We start from the raw sequence: 17,997 nt of genomic DNA, 5'->3' as shown, positions 1-17,997 counted from the left end.
TCCAGTGCTCCCCCATTGTAAAAGGGCTGTGATGTGCGCTGGACCCTTCCTCCAGGGTCCTGGATGTGACAGACTTTTGTAGCATGCAGGTGGGAAGCTTGTTATCCTTCAGAAGTTCTTTTCATTCATCAGGACTTGTCATGCTTGAGGTGGCATTTCCTCTCCCAAAGTAAACATAGATTGTACGTACAATAATGTATCACTGGGCTAGTAGATTGCCTTTTAATGTGCTTTATTATGTTTTTTCCTCCTCAGGCGTGGACCTGCAGAGCCACTAGAATATTTAACAGGGCCACGAGTAACATACAAAGAGAGAGATCTTCCCTACTACCACGGAGGACAGCCTGTTATCCACCCATCCAAGGGAAACTACATCCGTGCGCCGGACACAAGAGTGGCAGAGCTGAGGTACCCTCCGTATTACCCAGCCCAGCCCATCCCAACCCAGCACAAAGGACCCCTCCGGCAGGATGTGCCACCTTCCCCTCCGCAGTCCCACCGAGCTCCAGCTTACAGTGAAATTGTCCGACAGCGCGGGACCAGTCCAGACCAGTACCAGTACAGGCAGCAGGATCCCAGGCAGAAGAACCCCATGACTGCAGCTGTATAGCCGTGCACCGGGCTTCTGGCACAGCCCGGGAGGAGCCCCATTGGACATCATCCTTGTAGAGTTGTTCCCAAGCGTAGCTGCCTGTAAGAATGGCACACAAGACCTGGAGTCGTTCTTACTGAGCTGGGCTCAGCGTAGGTGCTTTCTGACAGGCGAACTAAAGCCACGTGAGGTACGATGTGTTTTGAGTATGTGAGGTACCAGACAGTTGAGTGTTTTTTAATTCATTTTAAAAATAGGAAGTACCTGCTGGAAACGAAACGCAACACTTAATACACCTCAGGGCCATTTACTGCATCCAGTTACACCTTTACAGTACATAGCTGTCTGTGCAAGGGCAGCAGAGTCACCAGAGTTTACTTCAGAGTGCTGTTGTACAGCCTTTTAAGTGAGAACACAGCATGCAGTACGGACTTCTTGCAGAGCTGGGCATCTTGTGTATCTGGTGCGTGATCATGACAAGGGACTGCCACAGAGATAGTGGCCGCATTCCAGGCACGTCCTGACCAGCAGTTCTGCTTTAAGGATGCTGCAGCTCCAGATGTGTGATCTGGCCTCTGTCTTCTACTGTCTTTTTGGTGGTGGCAGCATTTACCTTGTAGCCTTCATTTTTTGCAGTTTGTGTATCAAGAGCCTTCTCTTACTGCACCTGCTGTTGGAGTAGGGCAAAAAGCCTTATCCCGTATGCTTGGGCAGGCTCACAGGGGACAGGCAGCCACCTGAGAACCATGCCTTTGGGGGAGGAGTGTGTGCTTGTGGGTGTTGGTTAGTTATAGTGTGCAATCTTTAAATGTAAACCCTGGAGACCAGATCCTCAGCTGCTGTCAGGAAGTGTCGCTGGAGGGATTTCAGTGGAGCTGGCCTATAAGGAAGTGACCAGGGAGGTGACTATGGGCACGGACTCTATAATTCATATTAAATTACTGTGTCAGGTGCTGCCTTGGCTCCATCAGGGCAGCCCGTTCCTGGCCTGCTCCAGGCGGTGTTGGAGCCAAGTGCCTGCAGCAGCGTGCCTGCCCTGACCAGCCCAGTGCTGCCAGAAGGCACCTGTTCATGGGGGCCACTCTCAATCCACCAGGGAAGCTCAGTCAGCCTTGGGCAGCGCCCAGCCCCACCGTGCCAAGTGCCAAACTACTCGAGTTCCTGCAGCCAGAGGCCATCAGGTCAGTGGGGAAAGGGGCTTTTCACAGCAAGGGGTGAGGGAAAAGACAAGGAAAGTAACAGGAAGGGCTTCAAGACCCTGGGGCCCACGATGTGAGAATAACTGTTTGTAGCAAGTTATTTGTAGCAGTGCATAGGAAGAGAGGTGTGAGTGGGGAGGGGGTGTCAGCAGTGCAGCAGAGCCATGGTGGGGGAACAGGGTGGTGGGATGCGTGCCCAGTTCTTTGCCCCAAACAGCCTGAGTTTGCTCTGCAGCCAGAAATGTGTGTCTCCAGCTACAGGGACCTGCATGACCTGACCCACAAGGGCTCTGAGTGCTTAGAGATCTGTCTCAAGGATTTTGTCAAGAGGAAACCATGCTGTATTGTGACCTAGAAATATGTTATTTCCAAGTGTCCTTAATTCCTCGACTTCTGCCTTTTGGGAGTGTCACTAAACCATTAGGCCTCCTCTCCTCATCCGGAAAAGACTGTGACCTGGCCACGGATTAAGCATAAGGATTTCTTTGGTGTGATTTTGACATCTTTGGTGTGCAACATACTAAATCACATAGATCGCTTTCCCAGGTGTTAAATACCACCAGGAAGGTTTGTCCTCTAGGAGTGTGTCCTGCTAGCAGGTAATGGTACTGATGAGAAACAGCATTTAATCCCAACCTACTTTCTTCTGTGCTGATGATGCTGGTTAAAGCCTGGTGTAATCCGCGGGCACAAGGAGCACTTGCAGCTGCCTGAGTGGCTGGCAGGCTCTAGTGCTTGCATTCCCACCAGCCTCCACCCACCAGCAGGCTGGGAAGCAGGGGAGAGGAGACAGCTTTCCATGGCAGGGGAGCACCTCCATGATTCAGAGAGAGGGCTGGACTCCCTGGGGCAGGGGCAGGCACAGCTCGAAATCCAGTCAGGAGGAAGCATTGGTGGGAGGGAGAGAGGAAGAGGAATGCAATTGATTATGAAACAAGGGTGTTTGGTTCTTGTTCCATTTCTTTCTGCCCTCTTCCCTAGTAATGTAGGAGGGAAAAACCTCTGGAGGGAGTGTTGGGTGTAAAGCTGGATGTGTCTCAGTACCCTCCATAAATAAGGTACATTCCCCAGGGAAACTGTGCCTGTCACGTACGTGCTCTGCACAGCCTTGTACTTCTCTCAGAAAGCTTTAGATGCTGTAGGATACTCAGCCAGGGCTTGGCAGCCACAGAATAGCTGCTGGTGTTATAAAGGCCTGTTGAAAGTGAAGCAAAAACAAATTAAAATACTTTCCTTTCTCTCCTTGAAATATAACCCCTGATACATTTGATCCAGCTGTAAAGAAACTAATGTTTGCGACAGTGGCTTTATCAAGCCAGGCCACAATTAAGAACAGCTCTGAATATAAGCTACTGCCTTTGTAAATCACTCTCAACTAACCCTTCAAATGGCATCACAGCACAGTGAACAGAACTTATTTACAGTATTTCATGAGCCAGGGCCAAATAAAATCTGGATAGAAGCAGCTCCTAGGTTATTTATAGCCTTTGAGGGACTTGCCCAATGTCTCCTTGTAACCTGAATCTTTCCTTAAGAGCTCCCCTTGACTGCATCAGCTCCACTCAGTTGAGGCAGACAGATCAAACAAACACCTTCTGAGCTGTTAATCTTACCTTACCCAACAGGTTATTAAATGATTCTTCTGCTCAGTAAGCAGAAATCAGTTGAGAGCTTCTTCCAATCAGGGAAAAAAAAAAAAAAAAGTGCTGTAAGTATAATATATGGATGCATCCTACAGGTAAGGAACTAAGGAGGAAGAGCAGTGTGACCTAACTGGGGGAGCAAGACCAAAAAGTATTACAGAGCATCTCATCTATCTCTGGTGCCATTGTTCTGGGAGAAAATTGCCATTTCCTGATTTAATATCTGGTAGAGGTACAGTATTTTCAAAAGTATAATGTGTAACTACAGTATATATAGTCAGCTTTTCTGCAGTATAAAATGTATGATTTTAGCACCATATTGTGGAAAAATATGTACCGTGCAGAATTCACGAGGTGCTACAACTGACGGTTGAAAATACACACTTGCAAAATCCAAAAGAGCCGTTAAGTAACAAGTTGTTCTTTTCCCATATGTCCATATGTTTGGGAAAATTATGAGTCTGAAATGCTCTTGACACGTAATTGCCTCGCACTCCCTCATCCAAAATGTGCCAGTCCAGCAGCAGAGTTACTGACGTAGTGGGTGTGAAGGGAGAGCTGGGTTTGCCACGGGGGCAGCCCTGTGTGTGTGTGTGTGTGTGTGTGTGTGTGTGAGCAGGCAGCCACGCCGAGGAGAGGGGCCCGCGCTCACGTGAAGCTGAAGCTTTGATTTCCTGAGCTGGTGGCGTGCAGCCTGCATTTCTGGCTCTGGCACAGGGCCAGCCAGGCCCAGCAGTTGAAAGATTAAGAGATAGAAAAAGAGCCTGTGGATTTTCTGAGTGACCACCCACTAGTGAGCCATGATCTTGGCCCGTGAGCCGACATTACCACTGTGATATGTTATGATGCAGAAGTCTCTAGGCACCCCTCGAATGCATAAAGAAATATCAACTGCCCTTTGTGGGGGAAACTAAGCATAGAAAAGAATAAAAAAGGCTCTTGCCTTGAAAAAGTGCATACAGCCCTGAATTCCAATTCACTCCAGCTTCCTGATCTAGAAATAGCTTCACATGCTGCCTAATTTTTTTACAGATGAATTGTGCTACCTCTTCTTCCCAGCCATCACAGATTTGTCTATCAGAGACTTAGTGCTGTGAGTGAATCCTATCGACTGCTCTGCCAGGGCCACAGCCTGACGCTCTGCTCTGAGCAGGGGGTGCTTTGCACTTTCAAAAGGCCCCACACCTGTGCTCCCCATCACCTGTTGTCCTGCAGGGTCCTTAAGCCTTACATGCAAAATCAGAAGTGCTATTCACTATCTCTGCATAGAAAAGAAGGCTTTGTAAGACACTATTCTGTTACTGTGAGGGAGAGGTACTTGTGATCTTGACAATACCTGTGTGTTTAAGTGAAACTGATTTAAAAATCATGTGTGATTGTTTTGGGGGAAAAATTCAACATGTAATTTGACAGGATTTTTCTAGTACCACGTCAGAGATTTTGATCTTTTGTTACATATGGCTATATAAATTTTACCTGGTTTATTTTGCATTAAAATAAAGGCTTTAAGACTATATATGATTATGTACTTGTATGTAGTCTTTCCGTTCTTTGTGTCTACAAAGTCATCCTCAGTCGTGGATGTGATTTGATATTAGAGGATGATACGTGGTCAAGCTGGATCGGAATTCATAAGATGACTGTTTTAACAAAAAAAACGAAAACACAACAGCCATGTGCTGCTTTTTAAGGGAAAAAAAAAAAACCTTCCCAGGGCTTACCTTGATTCCATCTCAAATCTGCATTGTCTTCAGTTGTATCGCCTGAATCCTGATTCCATGCCCCAGGACTGAAAGAAGTGAGAATTGCAGCTTAAGCTGCTGCGTCTCCATTGCTGAAATTCCCCAGGCAGTTTCATCTCAACATGGAGCTCTTCTCTTGCTGTTGGTACCAGCCAAGGTGTTCTGCAGCCTGTAGCAGCTGCCGGGTCCAACCAGCTGAGAGGGCTGGAGGCCCTTGCCAGAGATTTAGGATGCCTTGAAAGTTCTGCACAGGCTCTTCACATGACGTATGTTGGTCGTTTAACTGAAACTGGTAACTCTTATTTTCACGCATTATGCACAAGCATAGATCTTTGTAGGATCAGGCTGTGGGTTGCAGTGAGATTCAGGCAAGAGTGTTACATTAGGTGGAGTAATTTTCAAAACAGATGCTTCCGTGAAAAGGCATTAGTACAGGGAGAAGGAATAATGAAGCCTAAAATGGAAATTATAGGTTACTATGAAGAAAAAGGAAATAATAAACAAAATAGAAAGATCCAGGTTTACAGCACAAGATGTAACAGAAATGGCAGGAATGGGTCAATACAAATACATAGGTACTGCATTCCAAAACATTTTGAATGCAGGTCTTGGTGTTTACGGCCAAGACAGCTCGTGGACAACTGTCAGTCAGTTTTAGCATGTTTTAAATTATAAACCACACAGATGCCAATTTTAGAACCAGTTAAGTCATAACCTGCACTCACAGCTAAAAACTGTACAAATAAAAATGATACCTCAGTTTCTCCTGCTGGAGCTGTACAGAGTAGCAAAAGACAAATTAGGAGTGCATTAAGAGCTGGAAACTCAGTGACCACAGTCTAAGATAGTAGTCCTTCTTGGCAGTCCCCTTTGGTTTCCCTGCAACAGCATTCACTTCCCTGGGACCTGGGTTTAAGTTAAAATCTATTTTGCAGTCACTGCTCTGTCTATGTAAAGAAGTATGTGGAGCCATTTGACTGTTAATTAATTCTAATGAAGGAAGCTGCTCCCTCCTGAGACCTGTATCGTGCAGTAAGCACAGTGGGATGCAGTGCCTTTGGCAGGGAGGGTCTCGGAGTTGCATTACCTCAGCAGCAGTGCAGTGACCTGCTGCAATGTGCTCTACCCGGGCAGAGCATCGCAGCCTGTCAGGCATGAGGAACATGGCAGCTCTGCTGCTTGGAAGGCTCTCAGGAAGCAAGATGCCATTATCAAGATTAAAGTGGAGCTGAACAGCTTTTGCAGCCTCCCAGAAGCATTCAGGGCTTCTAGTAAGCCCCAGAGGATTCTGGCTCAAAGGCTCTGGAGGTCTCCTGAGGCGGGTACTCAGACTCTCTTCACTTGGTGTGCTCATCCCTACAGAGAAGGTATGGTGGTGCTGAGGCATGCTTTGGGAAAGGATGGAAACAAGACTGAGAAGGGATCCTAATTCCCAAGTGTAGGATCTGCTCAAGGGGGAACATCTTGGCTGATGGTTTTCTCAGTGGGCTGGATGGGCACAGGCAACCAGAGAAATAGGATTGCCCTGGGAATGGGTACAGAGAAGTGAGGGGGTGGAGAGTGGGAAATGATAAGGAGAGCCAACTGGAGCAAAGGAAAGGGGATGAGAAATTAAAACAGGTTGGAAAATGTGGGCAGAGGGTGTCAGACCTGAAACAGGAAATAGGTGGGAAGGAGAGGGGATTGTCTCCAATGTGTGAAGTTCACAAACCAACAAGGAAGGTGGAAATTTGTGATAATGCTAACTAATGCTCCCCAATTTCCATTTTGCATCCCAGACTTGTGACATCCCTCCACTGTGTCCAGAGTCAAGACCAGTGAGAAAGCAGCACAAAGCTACCTGTGCCTGAGTGAGAAAGCAGAAGGGCAAGTAGGAATTGTGAGGAAACCCATCAACCGGTGTGGGGAGAGAGACACCCATCGCACATCACTGCTCCCTCCCTAGATCACGTGCTGGCACCCAGATCCCACAGCCTGTTCCAACTCACTTGGCTTCAGCTCCCTGGGTACCACCACCATCACATCCTTTCCTTACTGTCTTTGTCATCCAGTGGTTCCCCCTGATCACTGATGTCCCCAAAGCCACACTGACCATCAATACAACTTCTGCTTTCACTGCTGAGAAGCCTCACACGCCATCTGTGAACATAGCTAACCAACACCAATAATTTTGCTGGCACCTGAAAGAGTCAAAGTGTGTGGCTCCCAGGACCACCCCACATGGTATGGGGTGGGGCTGTGTCTTCATTACAGACAGGGACAAGTAATTTCTGAATCAGTGCTTTTTGGGTATAGATTGTAAGAAAGACACAGATTTCATCTGCCTTTTTGCTTATCTAGAATAAACCTTTGACGTGCAAAAGCTGTTTTATTGCTGGCCTGGTACAAAAATCCTGAACCAGTTTCGAGGCCCAAAAAGGTGATAATGGTCTTTAAAGCAGAATTAATTCTCAAGCCGTTCCCAAAATATGCCTGACAAACCAACCCAAGCTAGATGAGTTGGTTCTGCTCATGGTAAAAGGAAACCTCTGTGCAGAGGAAACAGCCTTGCTTCACTTTTTCAGAAGAATATCTGCATCTGAAAGAAATAATTTATTGGGAAATATGTACAGTCCAGTAAAATAGCAAAATGAGACATTCAGTGAGGCTTCTATATAAAACTGTGCCCTTTGCCTCCAGCCGATAATGAATAAAAAATGATATAAAGGAGCAATGAACATTCAGTGTTTTATATTTAAAATACATTTATGTGGAAAACAATGTGGCATAGAAAAAGGACTGAAGGGTTCTCCAAGATAATGCCAGAAGCTGTGAGATGTTAGCAGCTTTGTTGTATAAGTTTCAAGGTGTAGGTTTTTAATTTTCTCATATGAATCACAGAACCAGTCGTGAAAAATGTCATTAAAATTCATGACAAGGAAAGTGAACTTACATTAAAACCTACCCCATTCCTCTCTGAATTCTTGGTACTGGCTAGGAAGAAGTGTCTGCTTCTCTGCCAAAACCTTACCTGCACAATCTGATTTAGTCTTTAGGCTCTGTTAAACTGGAGTTTTCATACATCACATCCTTCACCAGAGTATGAAGGAAAAAAAAACTTAAAAATTGAAGCCTAGATTTTCAAACCAGCAAGCTATGATGTTAAGAGGTTTCATTTGCCACATTTTTTTTCTAGGAATGAAAAGAGAAGAAAAAATAGAGCAAATATGAAGAAATTCGTTTGTAAGTAAGTAAAAATAAATAAACTACCCCTTCCTCCTAGGTATAGACATACATACATACATACATATATATATACATATATATATATATACACACACACACTTAGGCATTGCTGGTTTTGATCTCAAAGCAAGTTTACTTTAACAGCTTATTTCTAGCCTATCCCTGAAGGAGTCAGCAATGTTTGCATGTGGGGAAAGCAGTATAAATGGTGAGCACCTGGTTCATGAGTGGTTGGATGTGCAGAGCCTCTGAGCCCTGCAGGACAAACGAGGAGGAAGCTCTGAGAGCAGCAATTCCACATGCTGCCTGTCGCTCCAGTGCCGCTAAGTGACAATTTGCAGAGGTGGGCTGAGTTTGCAGGGCAGCCCTTGGCCCAGCTGTGGAAAAGATTGGCAAGGCTTCTGCAGTGGTGAGGGCTCCTGGGTGAGCACCAGGGCCATGCTGCAGCAGCAGTGCTCCCAGCCCAGCCAGCATGGGGACAGGGGTGGCACCTCCAGGGAGATTGAAACCAGAGTGTAAGTTAGAGCAGTCATGGGGCTGCTCTTAGGACTGAAGCTGCCTGGCATTCTATTCTGTAGGTTAATTTGGCAAGCAAAGGAAATCAAAGGCACTCTAAGCATGCTCGATTTCCATCTCTATATTCACATTTCACCAAATTAATCACAACTAATTCAGTAGTGGAGTGTTAGGTTCAAGAAGGGTTCTCTTCACAGAGGTACATGCACATCTTCCTCACAGTGGAGAATTTCTTTCCTTCTCTCTTTTGTACCTCTTTCCCCTTTGTTGAAAAAAAGCTCTCCAGGCCAGTCATTTTCTTTATATACAGCAAGAGGACAGTAAGGCCTCAGTCCGGTGTGCATTTAATGCAGTCGTGCCACCAGGCTCCCCCTCCTGCCCCATCCCTCCCTCCTAGCACTTGGTCCCACCCTATCCCCGTGTCCTTTCTCCTTCCCCAATTGTAGGGATTTTCATTGCTGTGAAAGGACAATAGAAACTGAGCTGCTATTGAAAAAAAGACTGATTTGTTTTTTCTTTGCTGGGCTGGCTTTGACATGGATCATTTCCCAACTCAGTTCCTCAGATTGCTTTGATGGCACAAAGTGGATGGAGCAGTGAGGGGAATCAGGCTGGGGGTGAGGATGGGTAGGAGAGTGGTTAGACTGCTGTTGCTACAAAACAGAAAAGGGAAAAGAAAAGAAAAAAGAAAAGAAAAGAAAAGAAAAGAAAAGAAAAGAAAAGAAAAGAAAAGAAAAGAAAAGAAAAGAAAAGAAAAGAAAAGAAAAGAAAAGAAAAGAAAAGAAAAGAAAAGAAAAGAAAAGAAAAGAAAAGAAAAGAAAAGAAAAGAAAAGAAAAGAGCTAAACCACAGCCAAAGCACTAGTGTATTAGGGGCTTGGATTTGAAAAGTCAAACACTGTCTTCTGCAGCAGTTACATTCCTCTGCACGTTTACTTCTGGCCAGATTTCCTGAGAGCAGAGGCAGAATTCAGCAAGTTTGATTTCTTTAGGCTCTCTCGTGTATTTTCTTCTGTATTTAGCATTAGGAAAAGATGGGAAATCTTGAGGCTTCACGTAGGTTAGGGATTCTCCCCTTCCTGGGATTCCTTACACATGGAGGCAGCAGGGAGCCCTGAGACCCCTTGCAGATGAGAGGTAACACACACATCACTCACCTCCATGGTCTGGGATAGGGGTGCCCGGGAAGCAGTGAGCCACGGGCTCAGTTATGCAGGGCACACTGAGGTTTCCATGTACTTGGGCTTCCTCAGCTCAGGACAGCTGCTCCCAAGGATTCCTGTGAGAGGGGGATAAGGGTCAGCAAGGGTGCAACCAGCAGGTCCCAAAGCGTGGTCGGGGTGCTCACTGTCACAGCCCCAGCTCCATCACAGTGGCTTTTCTGTAGGACTTTTTTGTCCTGCAGGCAGGGCCCTGTTCAGGGATGCCAGCAAATGACTCAAGTCACCCTGTAACATGGTTTGCATCAGTCATGGCTTGGCCAGCAGTGGTGACATTTGGCTAATGCTCCCTGAGCCTTGGAGATGAGAGAGGATCCTGTCTGCCAGCTGAGTTTCAGATCCTCCCTGGCCCTGCAAACTCTGGCAGAACAATAAGAACCCTTAGCCCACATGGGCAGTTGTTTGGGGCATTGTTTCAAGGAGTGTGGTTTTGTTTTGGCTGTTTGGTTACTTGTCTCCTCTTGGATGTTTATGCTGAACAAAAGGCACTTGTTCTCTCACCGACTTCAATGAGGTTGAGTCCAGCTGGATTTGTGCTTTATGTGTGAGTGCCAACAATACCCACATCAGCAGCCCCATTTGGAGAGAGCCCGGGGACAACACTGGCCTGGGCACACCCTGCTGTCAGTGTGCTCTCAGGAGCAGGAATGAAAACACAATTTGCAAACAGCCTCACTGGAGTGGGTCTGGGTACCGAGCCCAGAGGGCAGCTCTCAGGGCTCTCTGCGTTGGGGAATGCTTTGATGCTTTGTGTGCCCAGGATGTTCAGGTTTATCCTCTAGCTGCCAAGTAACCTGTTTGTCTGCTTTAATTTGCTAAGCCTTTTTATTTTTAAGAAATCCTTTATTTATTTAAAAACTGCACATTTCCAATTAGTTCACTCTGCTCCTTTCTTGCCCTTCTCCCACATGTCCCATAGCAGGAGCCTCAGCTCACAAGGCAGTCAGGGTGCAAATATAAAATAGGCCCAGCAGCTGCCAAGCACAGACAGGCACATTGAGTGGGTGCTGTACAAGGCAGGCAGGCTCCAGAGACAGTGATTCAGCGGCAGGCAGACAAACATGCAGACTCCTGCCATGGTCTGTGTGCAGGGGAGGGCAGTGGGGTTGCCAGGGCTGTGTGCTGGGGTCCCAGGCCCTATGGAGCTGCCCTGGCACTTTGTGTCAGCACTGGCAGATTACTAAGCAGGGAATGGGGTCAGTTTACTTTTACCCTTGCTGTCAGCCTTCATAAGCCAAGATTTTTTAAGTTGTCTTTATCCTCAAATTAATAAATTCTGCTCTGTAAGAGTGTAAACACAGGAAAATAACTCGACCAAAAAAGAAAAAGCACCCAAAAATTCAGCTGCTGCCCCACAGGCATGGTGCCAGCTGGCCTCATGGGCAGCCCCCCATGGCGGGTGTGGTGGCCATGAGCCAACAGTTCCTGGCCACTTCCCTCACACTCAGGATCACGGTAGGATGGACTGGCATGTTATACCCCGTGGCCACTGTGGGCTGGCAAGGGGAGCTTCCAGTCCCCTCAGCCAGCTTCCACACAGGCAGGGGAAGTTCTATGGTTGTGAACACCCTCTCCCCTTACTCACATGTCCCAGTGATGTAGTATCTGCTCCAAAGGCAAACCTCCACTTGGGATGGAGCTGACTTTCCCCCTGACAGAGGCTGGTCATGGAGAGAGTAGCCCTTGTGTGGGTGCATTTTTACTTGTGCCTGCGGGGGTCCCCTCTCTCAGAGACACAGCACACACAGGACTAGCTGAGCCAGGGGCTGGCTGCCCCCAGGCCACACCAGCAGAGAGGTGGGATCCAGGCAGCAGGCCTGCAGACAAAGCCAGGAAGCTGTTGCTGGTCAGGCATTTCAGGGGAGGGCATGATTTCCACAACAATGAACACATCTGATTATTTGATTAGAGGGAAGACGAGGTCCCCAGGAGGAGGTCCTCACACACAAAAGACAAATAACTTGTGCCCCCAATGGCAGTGACAGGGCAGGAAGATGAGGGCAATGTCCTATTGAGGCTTTGATCAGCCAGGGTCAAGCATGCAAGCTAACATGGCTGAAGAGGTTCAGGCTGCAGTCCCATTGCAGGACTGTGCCTGGCCCTCTCCCAGCCCTCCACTTGTCTTTTCTGCAGTCTTTCACCCCTGTCTAGGAAGCAATGTGGGAACCTCCCAATACAGATCCTGCCTTCCAACATCTCCTGGCTTCAGCAAGGCCATGTCCACTCCGAGCTCCTCAGTGCCAGGTATCACAGCACATCCCTCTACCTCTGCCACTTACTCATCTGCATGTCTGGGGTAAGTGAAAGAGGCTTCTTGGTCTCATGTCATGCCTTTTGCTGGTGCAAATGGAGAGATGCTGAGATGAAGTAGTTGGAAGACAGGAGAGTGGTGGAAGGGCAGAGAGAGTAATTTTCCAGTTCAGTTTCTTCTGGACTTGGACTTGGATATCTGGCCATAGTCATGGGCACTTGGGGATTTTCCTGTCTCTTGGAAGTTCGAGCTGTCCCCTTTCACCCTGCCATAAGAGACCCTGAGGACTCTGTATGTCAAGGGATGGTTCTCAATGGTGCCAGCAACTGCAGATCCTGTGATTAACTGATGGTCTTGGATGGAGGCTGGATAAAGTGTTCAGCGTAGCTGTTTTACAGCTGTTCTGTGCCTTCATAAGACAGGTTGCCCCAAATTTTGGTGCCTTCAACAGCTTGACCCACATGAGTCCCTCCTGCAGAAAAGCCCCAGAGCAGAAAGCACCACGTATGTATAGAAAAGGGCTTGAAGATGTGAGCTGTTCTTTTACTCTCCTTTGGACAATGTGTGTAAAAGTAACCTGTATTTGGCCCACAGAATTGTGGTGCTTGGAAGTGAGAACAAGAAAGAGATGATTTGGCACTTTTAGACCGGAGTTGTCAAAGATCTTTGCAAATACAACATAGTTCTTTCAAGTGGGAGAGACCCTTGCTTATCTCCTGGGGGCAAGGGACCACTGGCCGAACACAAAAAATCACTGGTACTCCAAAAAGCAGGGTAAGCAAAGGAAAAAAAAGAAACTTGTTTCAAATACAGGTTTCTACACAGAGTTGTATTACATAGGTGCAGTATATAGATCAATGTGTGGGCAAGCTCTGAGATTCTGGTCTCAGGTTACACCTAAGAGTTTATTTAATATAAAAAAAAATCTTCTTCTCCTTTAGATGTATGTATGCTCTGTGAGGATTTCTGTGCAGACATAGATGGAATAGGCTGGAGCACTGGAAGTTTGTGCTGTGCATGCTTCATAGCCTCTCTCAGTCCCCAAGCGCTTTTCAAGCTGTCTGCGTGGCCAAGGCCACAAGGAAATGCTTGCCAGTCTGTTTGTCATCTCACACCCTCAGTAAATCATCCCAATATCATCTGGCTCAGAGCTCTTAGAAATCTGGACAACCTTGACAGAAAGTGCGGGTAATGGGCTGGGAAATCCAGCCGAAGAGTTTTGGGGAACATGAGACCACAAGATACGAGTCTTCCCTGATCTGCCACGAGACTGTAGGTCTCTGCCCAAGAGTGCAGCTAGAAAGCAGCCCCTTAAATGGATGCCACATCAGAGATATTGACTTACCAGTGGCCTGGGTACGATTACCCATGAAACTTCAACCTGGGATATGAGTATCACTAAGAGACAAACAATCCCATCTGCAGCCTGCCCCTTCGAGATGTCTTCTCTGTTTATAGAAAAGAAGGGGGTGGTGAGCGTCTGTTAAAATGTATAACTTCCTGGCATCATCTGTGAGGAGTCATATCTTTTAGTGGAACTCGTCAATCAAAACTGTCTAATGGCACAGCGGTCAGTGCTCCTCACAGTGGCTGTGGCAAAGGAACAGGGATGCTAAAAATAACATTTCTGTCCCAAAATATTTTGACTAATTTGAGGGTGTATATGTAAAGGGAACACTAATATTTCATGTGGCTGGTGCCCTGCAACCAGCACATCCCTGGGGAAGCAGAGATCTCTGGAAATCTGCAGAGAGAATAGAGGAGGAAAACCATGACCTCAGGGAACAAAGAAAATTTTGCAAAGCAAAAAGAGATGCTTGTGTAACCTCCCATAACTACCAGCTCTGAGGCGATTGCCAGAAGAATCACTAGGTTCAGCTTAAGCTAATGAAAAAAACAAGGAAGAAAGATGTCCTTTCCAACCTGCACCCACATTCTCATTTACCTTGGACAAAAATAAAACATGCCTAGATATGAATCCTGCACCAGAACTAGTATTTTACACCAACTCACAGAGGGTAAATGACTTATTGTGGTATATAGCAGTGGGAATTCAGGCATGTAATGTAATAACAAGAAAGGATTTTTAGATTTGTCTCAGAAACCCTGCTAGCTCAGACATTATAAAAAAGAATGGCAAACTTTCATATCTCTGTGAACACGAGTAAAACTTTCTTTAAAAGAGTGAAATGCATCTCCAGTTTGAGAAGAGCTGTCTATTTTGAAAAATTGCTGCAGAAAATATAGGCAAACAGCACCTCACATCTGAACAGCACATTACTGTTCTTCAGTTCTTTACTAGTGTAATTAAATGCCACAGAGCAACTGCTTAACCAACTACTTTGCTTAGTAAACGTTTCCTCAGTCATTTGCATGGGATGTGGCAGCACCAGATCCAAGCCTCGATCAGGGCTTCCAAGAAAATCACAAAGCAAATGGTAAAGAAAAGTCTTCTAGTGCTGCCTCTTGGGGTGAAACAGCAACACAACAAGCAGATCAGGATGGGACATGAAAAATACAGAATGCACTTAGAGCTGACAGCCATAGTGTAATGTGACCCCAGTCACATTGGTATTTGATTAGCAAACATGATTGGGAAACAGCCCCGCTCTTAGGAGAAAGAAATCTTTCATATCCCCTACAATCAAGCCCTCAGCTTTGTTTTATCAGGGAAATGGCATCTGAATGCTTCAGCAGAACAGGCTGTTCTACGAGGTCACATTACCCCCCCGTGTGTCCCTGTGCACAGGACTTTCCCCAGCGGGGCCGGATGAAGGAGAAGCAGCCTGCAGCAGTCCCAAGGAGGTCTGTGCCAGACTGTGGTGGCTTGGGAGCCTCCCAAGTGCCCACTGTGTGCAGGGCTGAGACCATCACACTGCAGAGAGGGAGAGCTTGTGAATTTGTGTGCTAGGCTTTTTAGTCCGGTTATTGGGAGTTGACTGGTGGGTAAGGGGGACACAAAATCTGTGTGCTGCTGCAGGGTCACCGGCCCAAGCCACCAGTGCTGAGCTCCATCTCTCTCTGTGGGGTCTAACAGGAAGATAACCAAGTCCTCTTCTCCTCTTCCACCTCCTCCTCCCAAGGCTGCAGATGGCAGGTTCATCCTGCACACAAGCCCAAACACTTGCTAGCCTCTCCTGGGAGGAGCTCAGCATAGCCAACTACCATGAAAGAATCTTTTTAGGGGACAAACTTAGAGTCTCCAGCTTTTCTCTTCCCCCTCCTCACCTGCCTTCCCCCACTGTTTCTGCACCACACATCTGTGATCTTTTATTTCAATCAGCTTTGTTTTGCTCCTGAAATCTGCCTCACTCCCTCCGTCCAGACATTTCATTTCCCTTGGAGACAGGTAAATAAGTAAATAACTGTAGTCAAAACCCAGTGTGAGTACCGAAGCCTGGAGTGCTAGGAAGCAACTAGTGTGTCTGATTTTCCAGTGAAAGTCCAGGTGCAATCTCGGCAGCGCGGCTCCTGTCTGCCTTTCAAGCAGATGTCTTCATCTAAAGCCCCCGCCACCACCCCACTCCCTTTGTGCATCCTCGCAGGGAGGACGGGAGTGGGAGACAATATAAATTAATATCCATTGGAATGACAGCAGCTGGTGCCTTGCATAGCTGCAAACACGTGTCTTAGAAGTAGAATGATTAGTCGTAAAACTGTAGAGCTGAATGTTTATGCTTGATCAATTACAGGAAAACAATAGATGGTGGTTTTTTCCAAGTGGGAGGAGTGAGGGGAGGGAGGCTTCAGCCATGAGATTATTTTCTTCTTTTTTTTTTGTAATGATAGCTTCAAAGAATATGGGGTCTAGTTACCAAAGAGGCTGGCAAACAGCAGCTTCTGAGAAACCCACTGGTTGCAGGCAGCACTTTGCAGTCTAAACCTCACACAGATCTTTTTTTTCCAAATTTCTTAACATGTATGAGGGATGGATTCAGCTGCCCAAAGCGAGAAGCAGGTGGGAATGAATTAGGCAAAGCTTTCTAGTGCACAAGCATGTATGCATTATGTGTAGAGGCCTACAACTGGAAGAAGTAATTTTTGTGCCCTTCTATACTTAGAATCTCTCCTACTGCCCCAGTTAAGCAGAAGTGCTCCTGTCAGAGCAGTGTCATGTTAGTGGCTGCAGTGTGGCACAGGAGTGTGCCTTCATCTCCAGTTCCAATTCCTTAGCAGCACTAATAGCAAACACAGTCTGTGTTGCTCCCCACATCCGCCAAAAAAAAATTGAGTTACATTTTGCAATAATTCTAATGGAAATGCTAATGGGATGAACAGCAATATGAGGCCAGTGGATGACCCAGCAATTTCATCTGTGCTGGCAATGGATGACCATCTAAACCATGTTCAGGTAATTCTTCCTCTCATTAGCAGCACAATAACTCATACACACAAATTCATAGGCATTTGCTATAATTTTTTAACATGGCTGGAAATAGCAGTAAGCACATGCAGTATGCAAGCATTACAGCATGTGTTGGCTGTAAATCTGTCTGGAAGTGGCCTGATTCTGTTCCTGGTTAAAGAAGTGGGAATTTTGCCATTGACTTCAATAGAAGCAGGATGGGACTTTTTTGGATTTATTTTAAAGTGGGGCTTTGTTTCTTTGGAACAAAGTTTTCAGATTCACAGCTACATTTCAATATTTGGCTTGAACTCACATCAATTCACCTTTCATGTGTTTAACAGATGGGGCTTCTTTGCTGCTCACCTTCTGTTTGGAATCAGCACTGTAACCAGTCTCCACTGGGTGACAGCCACCTGTGGCTGTGCTGTGGGACTGAGCCAAGAGAAGGAGTGATCTCACATGGACATTTCTGGGCACCTTGATTCAAATGTGTAAGAGCACTTGGAAGAGAAAGACACTGCTTTCATGTTTTCAGCAGGTGAACGGTCAAAATGTTTCTTAGAGCACCTAAGAGTGAGGTGAGTGGTAATGAGGAGCATGGGGGCTTCTGCTCTGCCTAGAAGGAGTCTAGTATTTCTGTGTTGTGTCATGTAAAACGGGGGTACACTATGGCTTTCCCAAACTACCTGTAGCCCTTAGGGATAGCACTGTGTTGCAAGTACTAGGATATACCTATATAGATTTAGTTAAGTGTGTAAGGAAGAGGCTTATATATGGTATATGACCATGTGTTTCTCTGCTGCTGCCACAGCAACTTTTGAATCATTGGGCAATTTCATCAGAAATACAAATCTCCTGCAAGATTTCTAAAAACAGCTGGGGAGACAGAGGGACCATGTTAGTGCCACCGTGTCAGGAAAGGCCTGAGCTCGATCTTTACTGTACATCCATGAATCCAACCACATGCTAAGCACCTCCAGGAAAGCAACATTCATTTGTCCCATTGCTCACACAACTAATTGCTTCATTGATATTCATTTCTGGTGGCCACAGTAGGAGGAGTCCAGCTCTTCTCATCAAAGACTACAGTTTCATGCTGCTCTTTTCTAGCATTGACCCTGCTCTCACCTGGCTTTCTTGATGAGCACTTTCAGCTCCCCCTTCCCAGCTCAGCCTCTGCCCTGCTCCTTACAAAGAGCCTTGGACTCCTCTGCCAATTGCCTTCTCACTTTCCAGGGAGACACCTCTTCTCCTTCACACTTT

At 46.5% G+C, this 17,997-nt stretch overlaps 1 protein-coding gene across 6 annotated transcripts in view; it reads left to right on the top strand.

The window, feature by feature from the left end:
* Positions 1-4,950, top strand: part of PARD3B (par-3 family cell polarity regulator beta) — a 398,273-nt gene extending 393,323 nt beyond the window's left edge. For all 6 annotated transcript variants that reach the window (XM_088167895.1, XM_014880259.2, XM_088167897.1 and 3 more), the window contains one exon: positions 256-4,950. In XM_088167895.1, coding sequence (XP_088024021.1) covers positions 256-610 — 355 coding nt within the window. In that variant the 3' untranslated portion in view covers positions 611-4,950. The remainder of the gene's footprint in view (positions 1-255) is intronic.
* The last annotated feature ends 13,047 nt before the right edge of the window (positions 4,951-17,997 follow it).

The sequence above is a fragment of the Sturnus vulgaris genome, chromosome 7 (genome assembly GCF_052056855.1).
Source record: "Sturnus vulgaris isolate bStuVul1 chromosome 7, bStuVul1.hap1, whole genome shotgun sequence".
Taxonomy (NCBI): domain Eukaryota; kingdom Metazoa; phylum Chordata; class Aves; order Passeriformes; family Sturnidae; genus Sturnus; species Sturnus vulgaris.
Note: the sequence above shows the minus strand (reverse complement) of the source record. Positions and strands in the feature narration are given on the sequence as shown.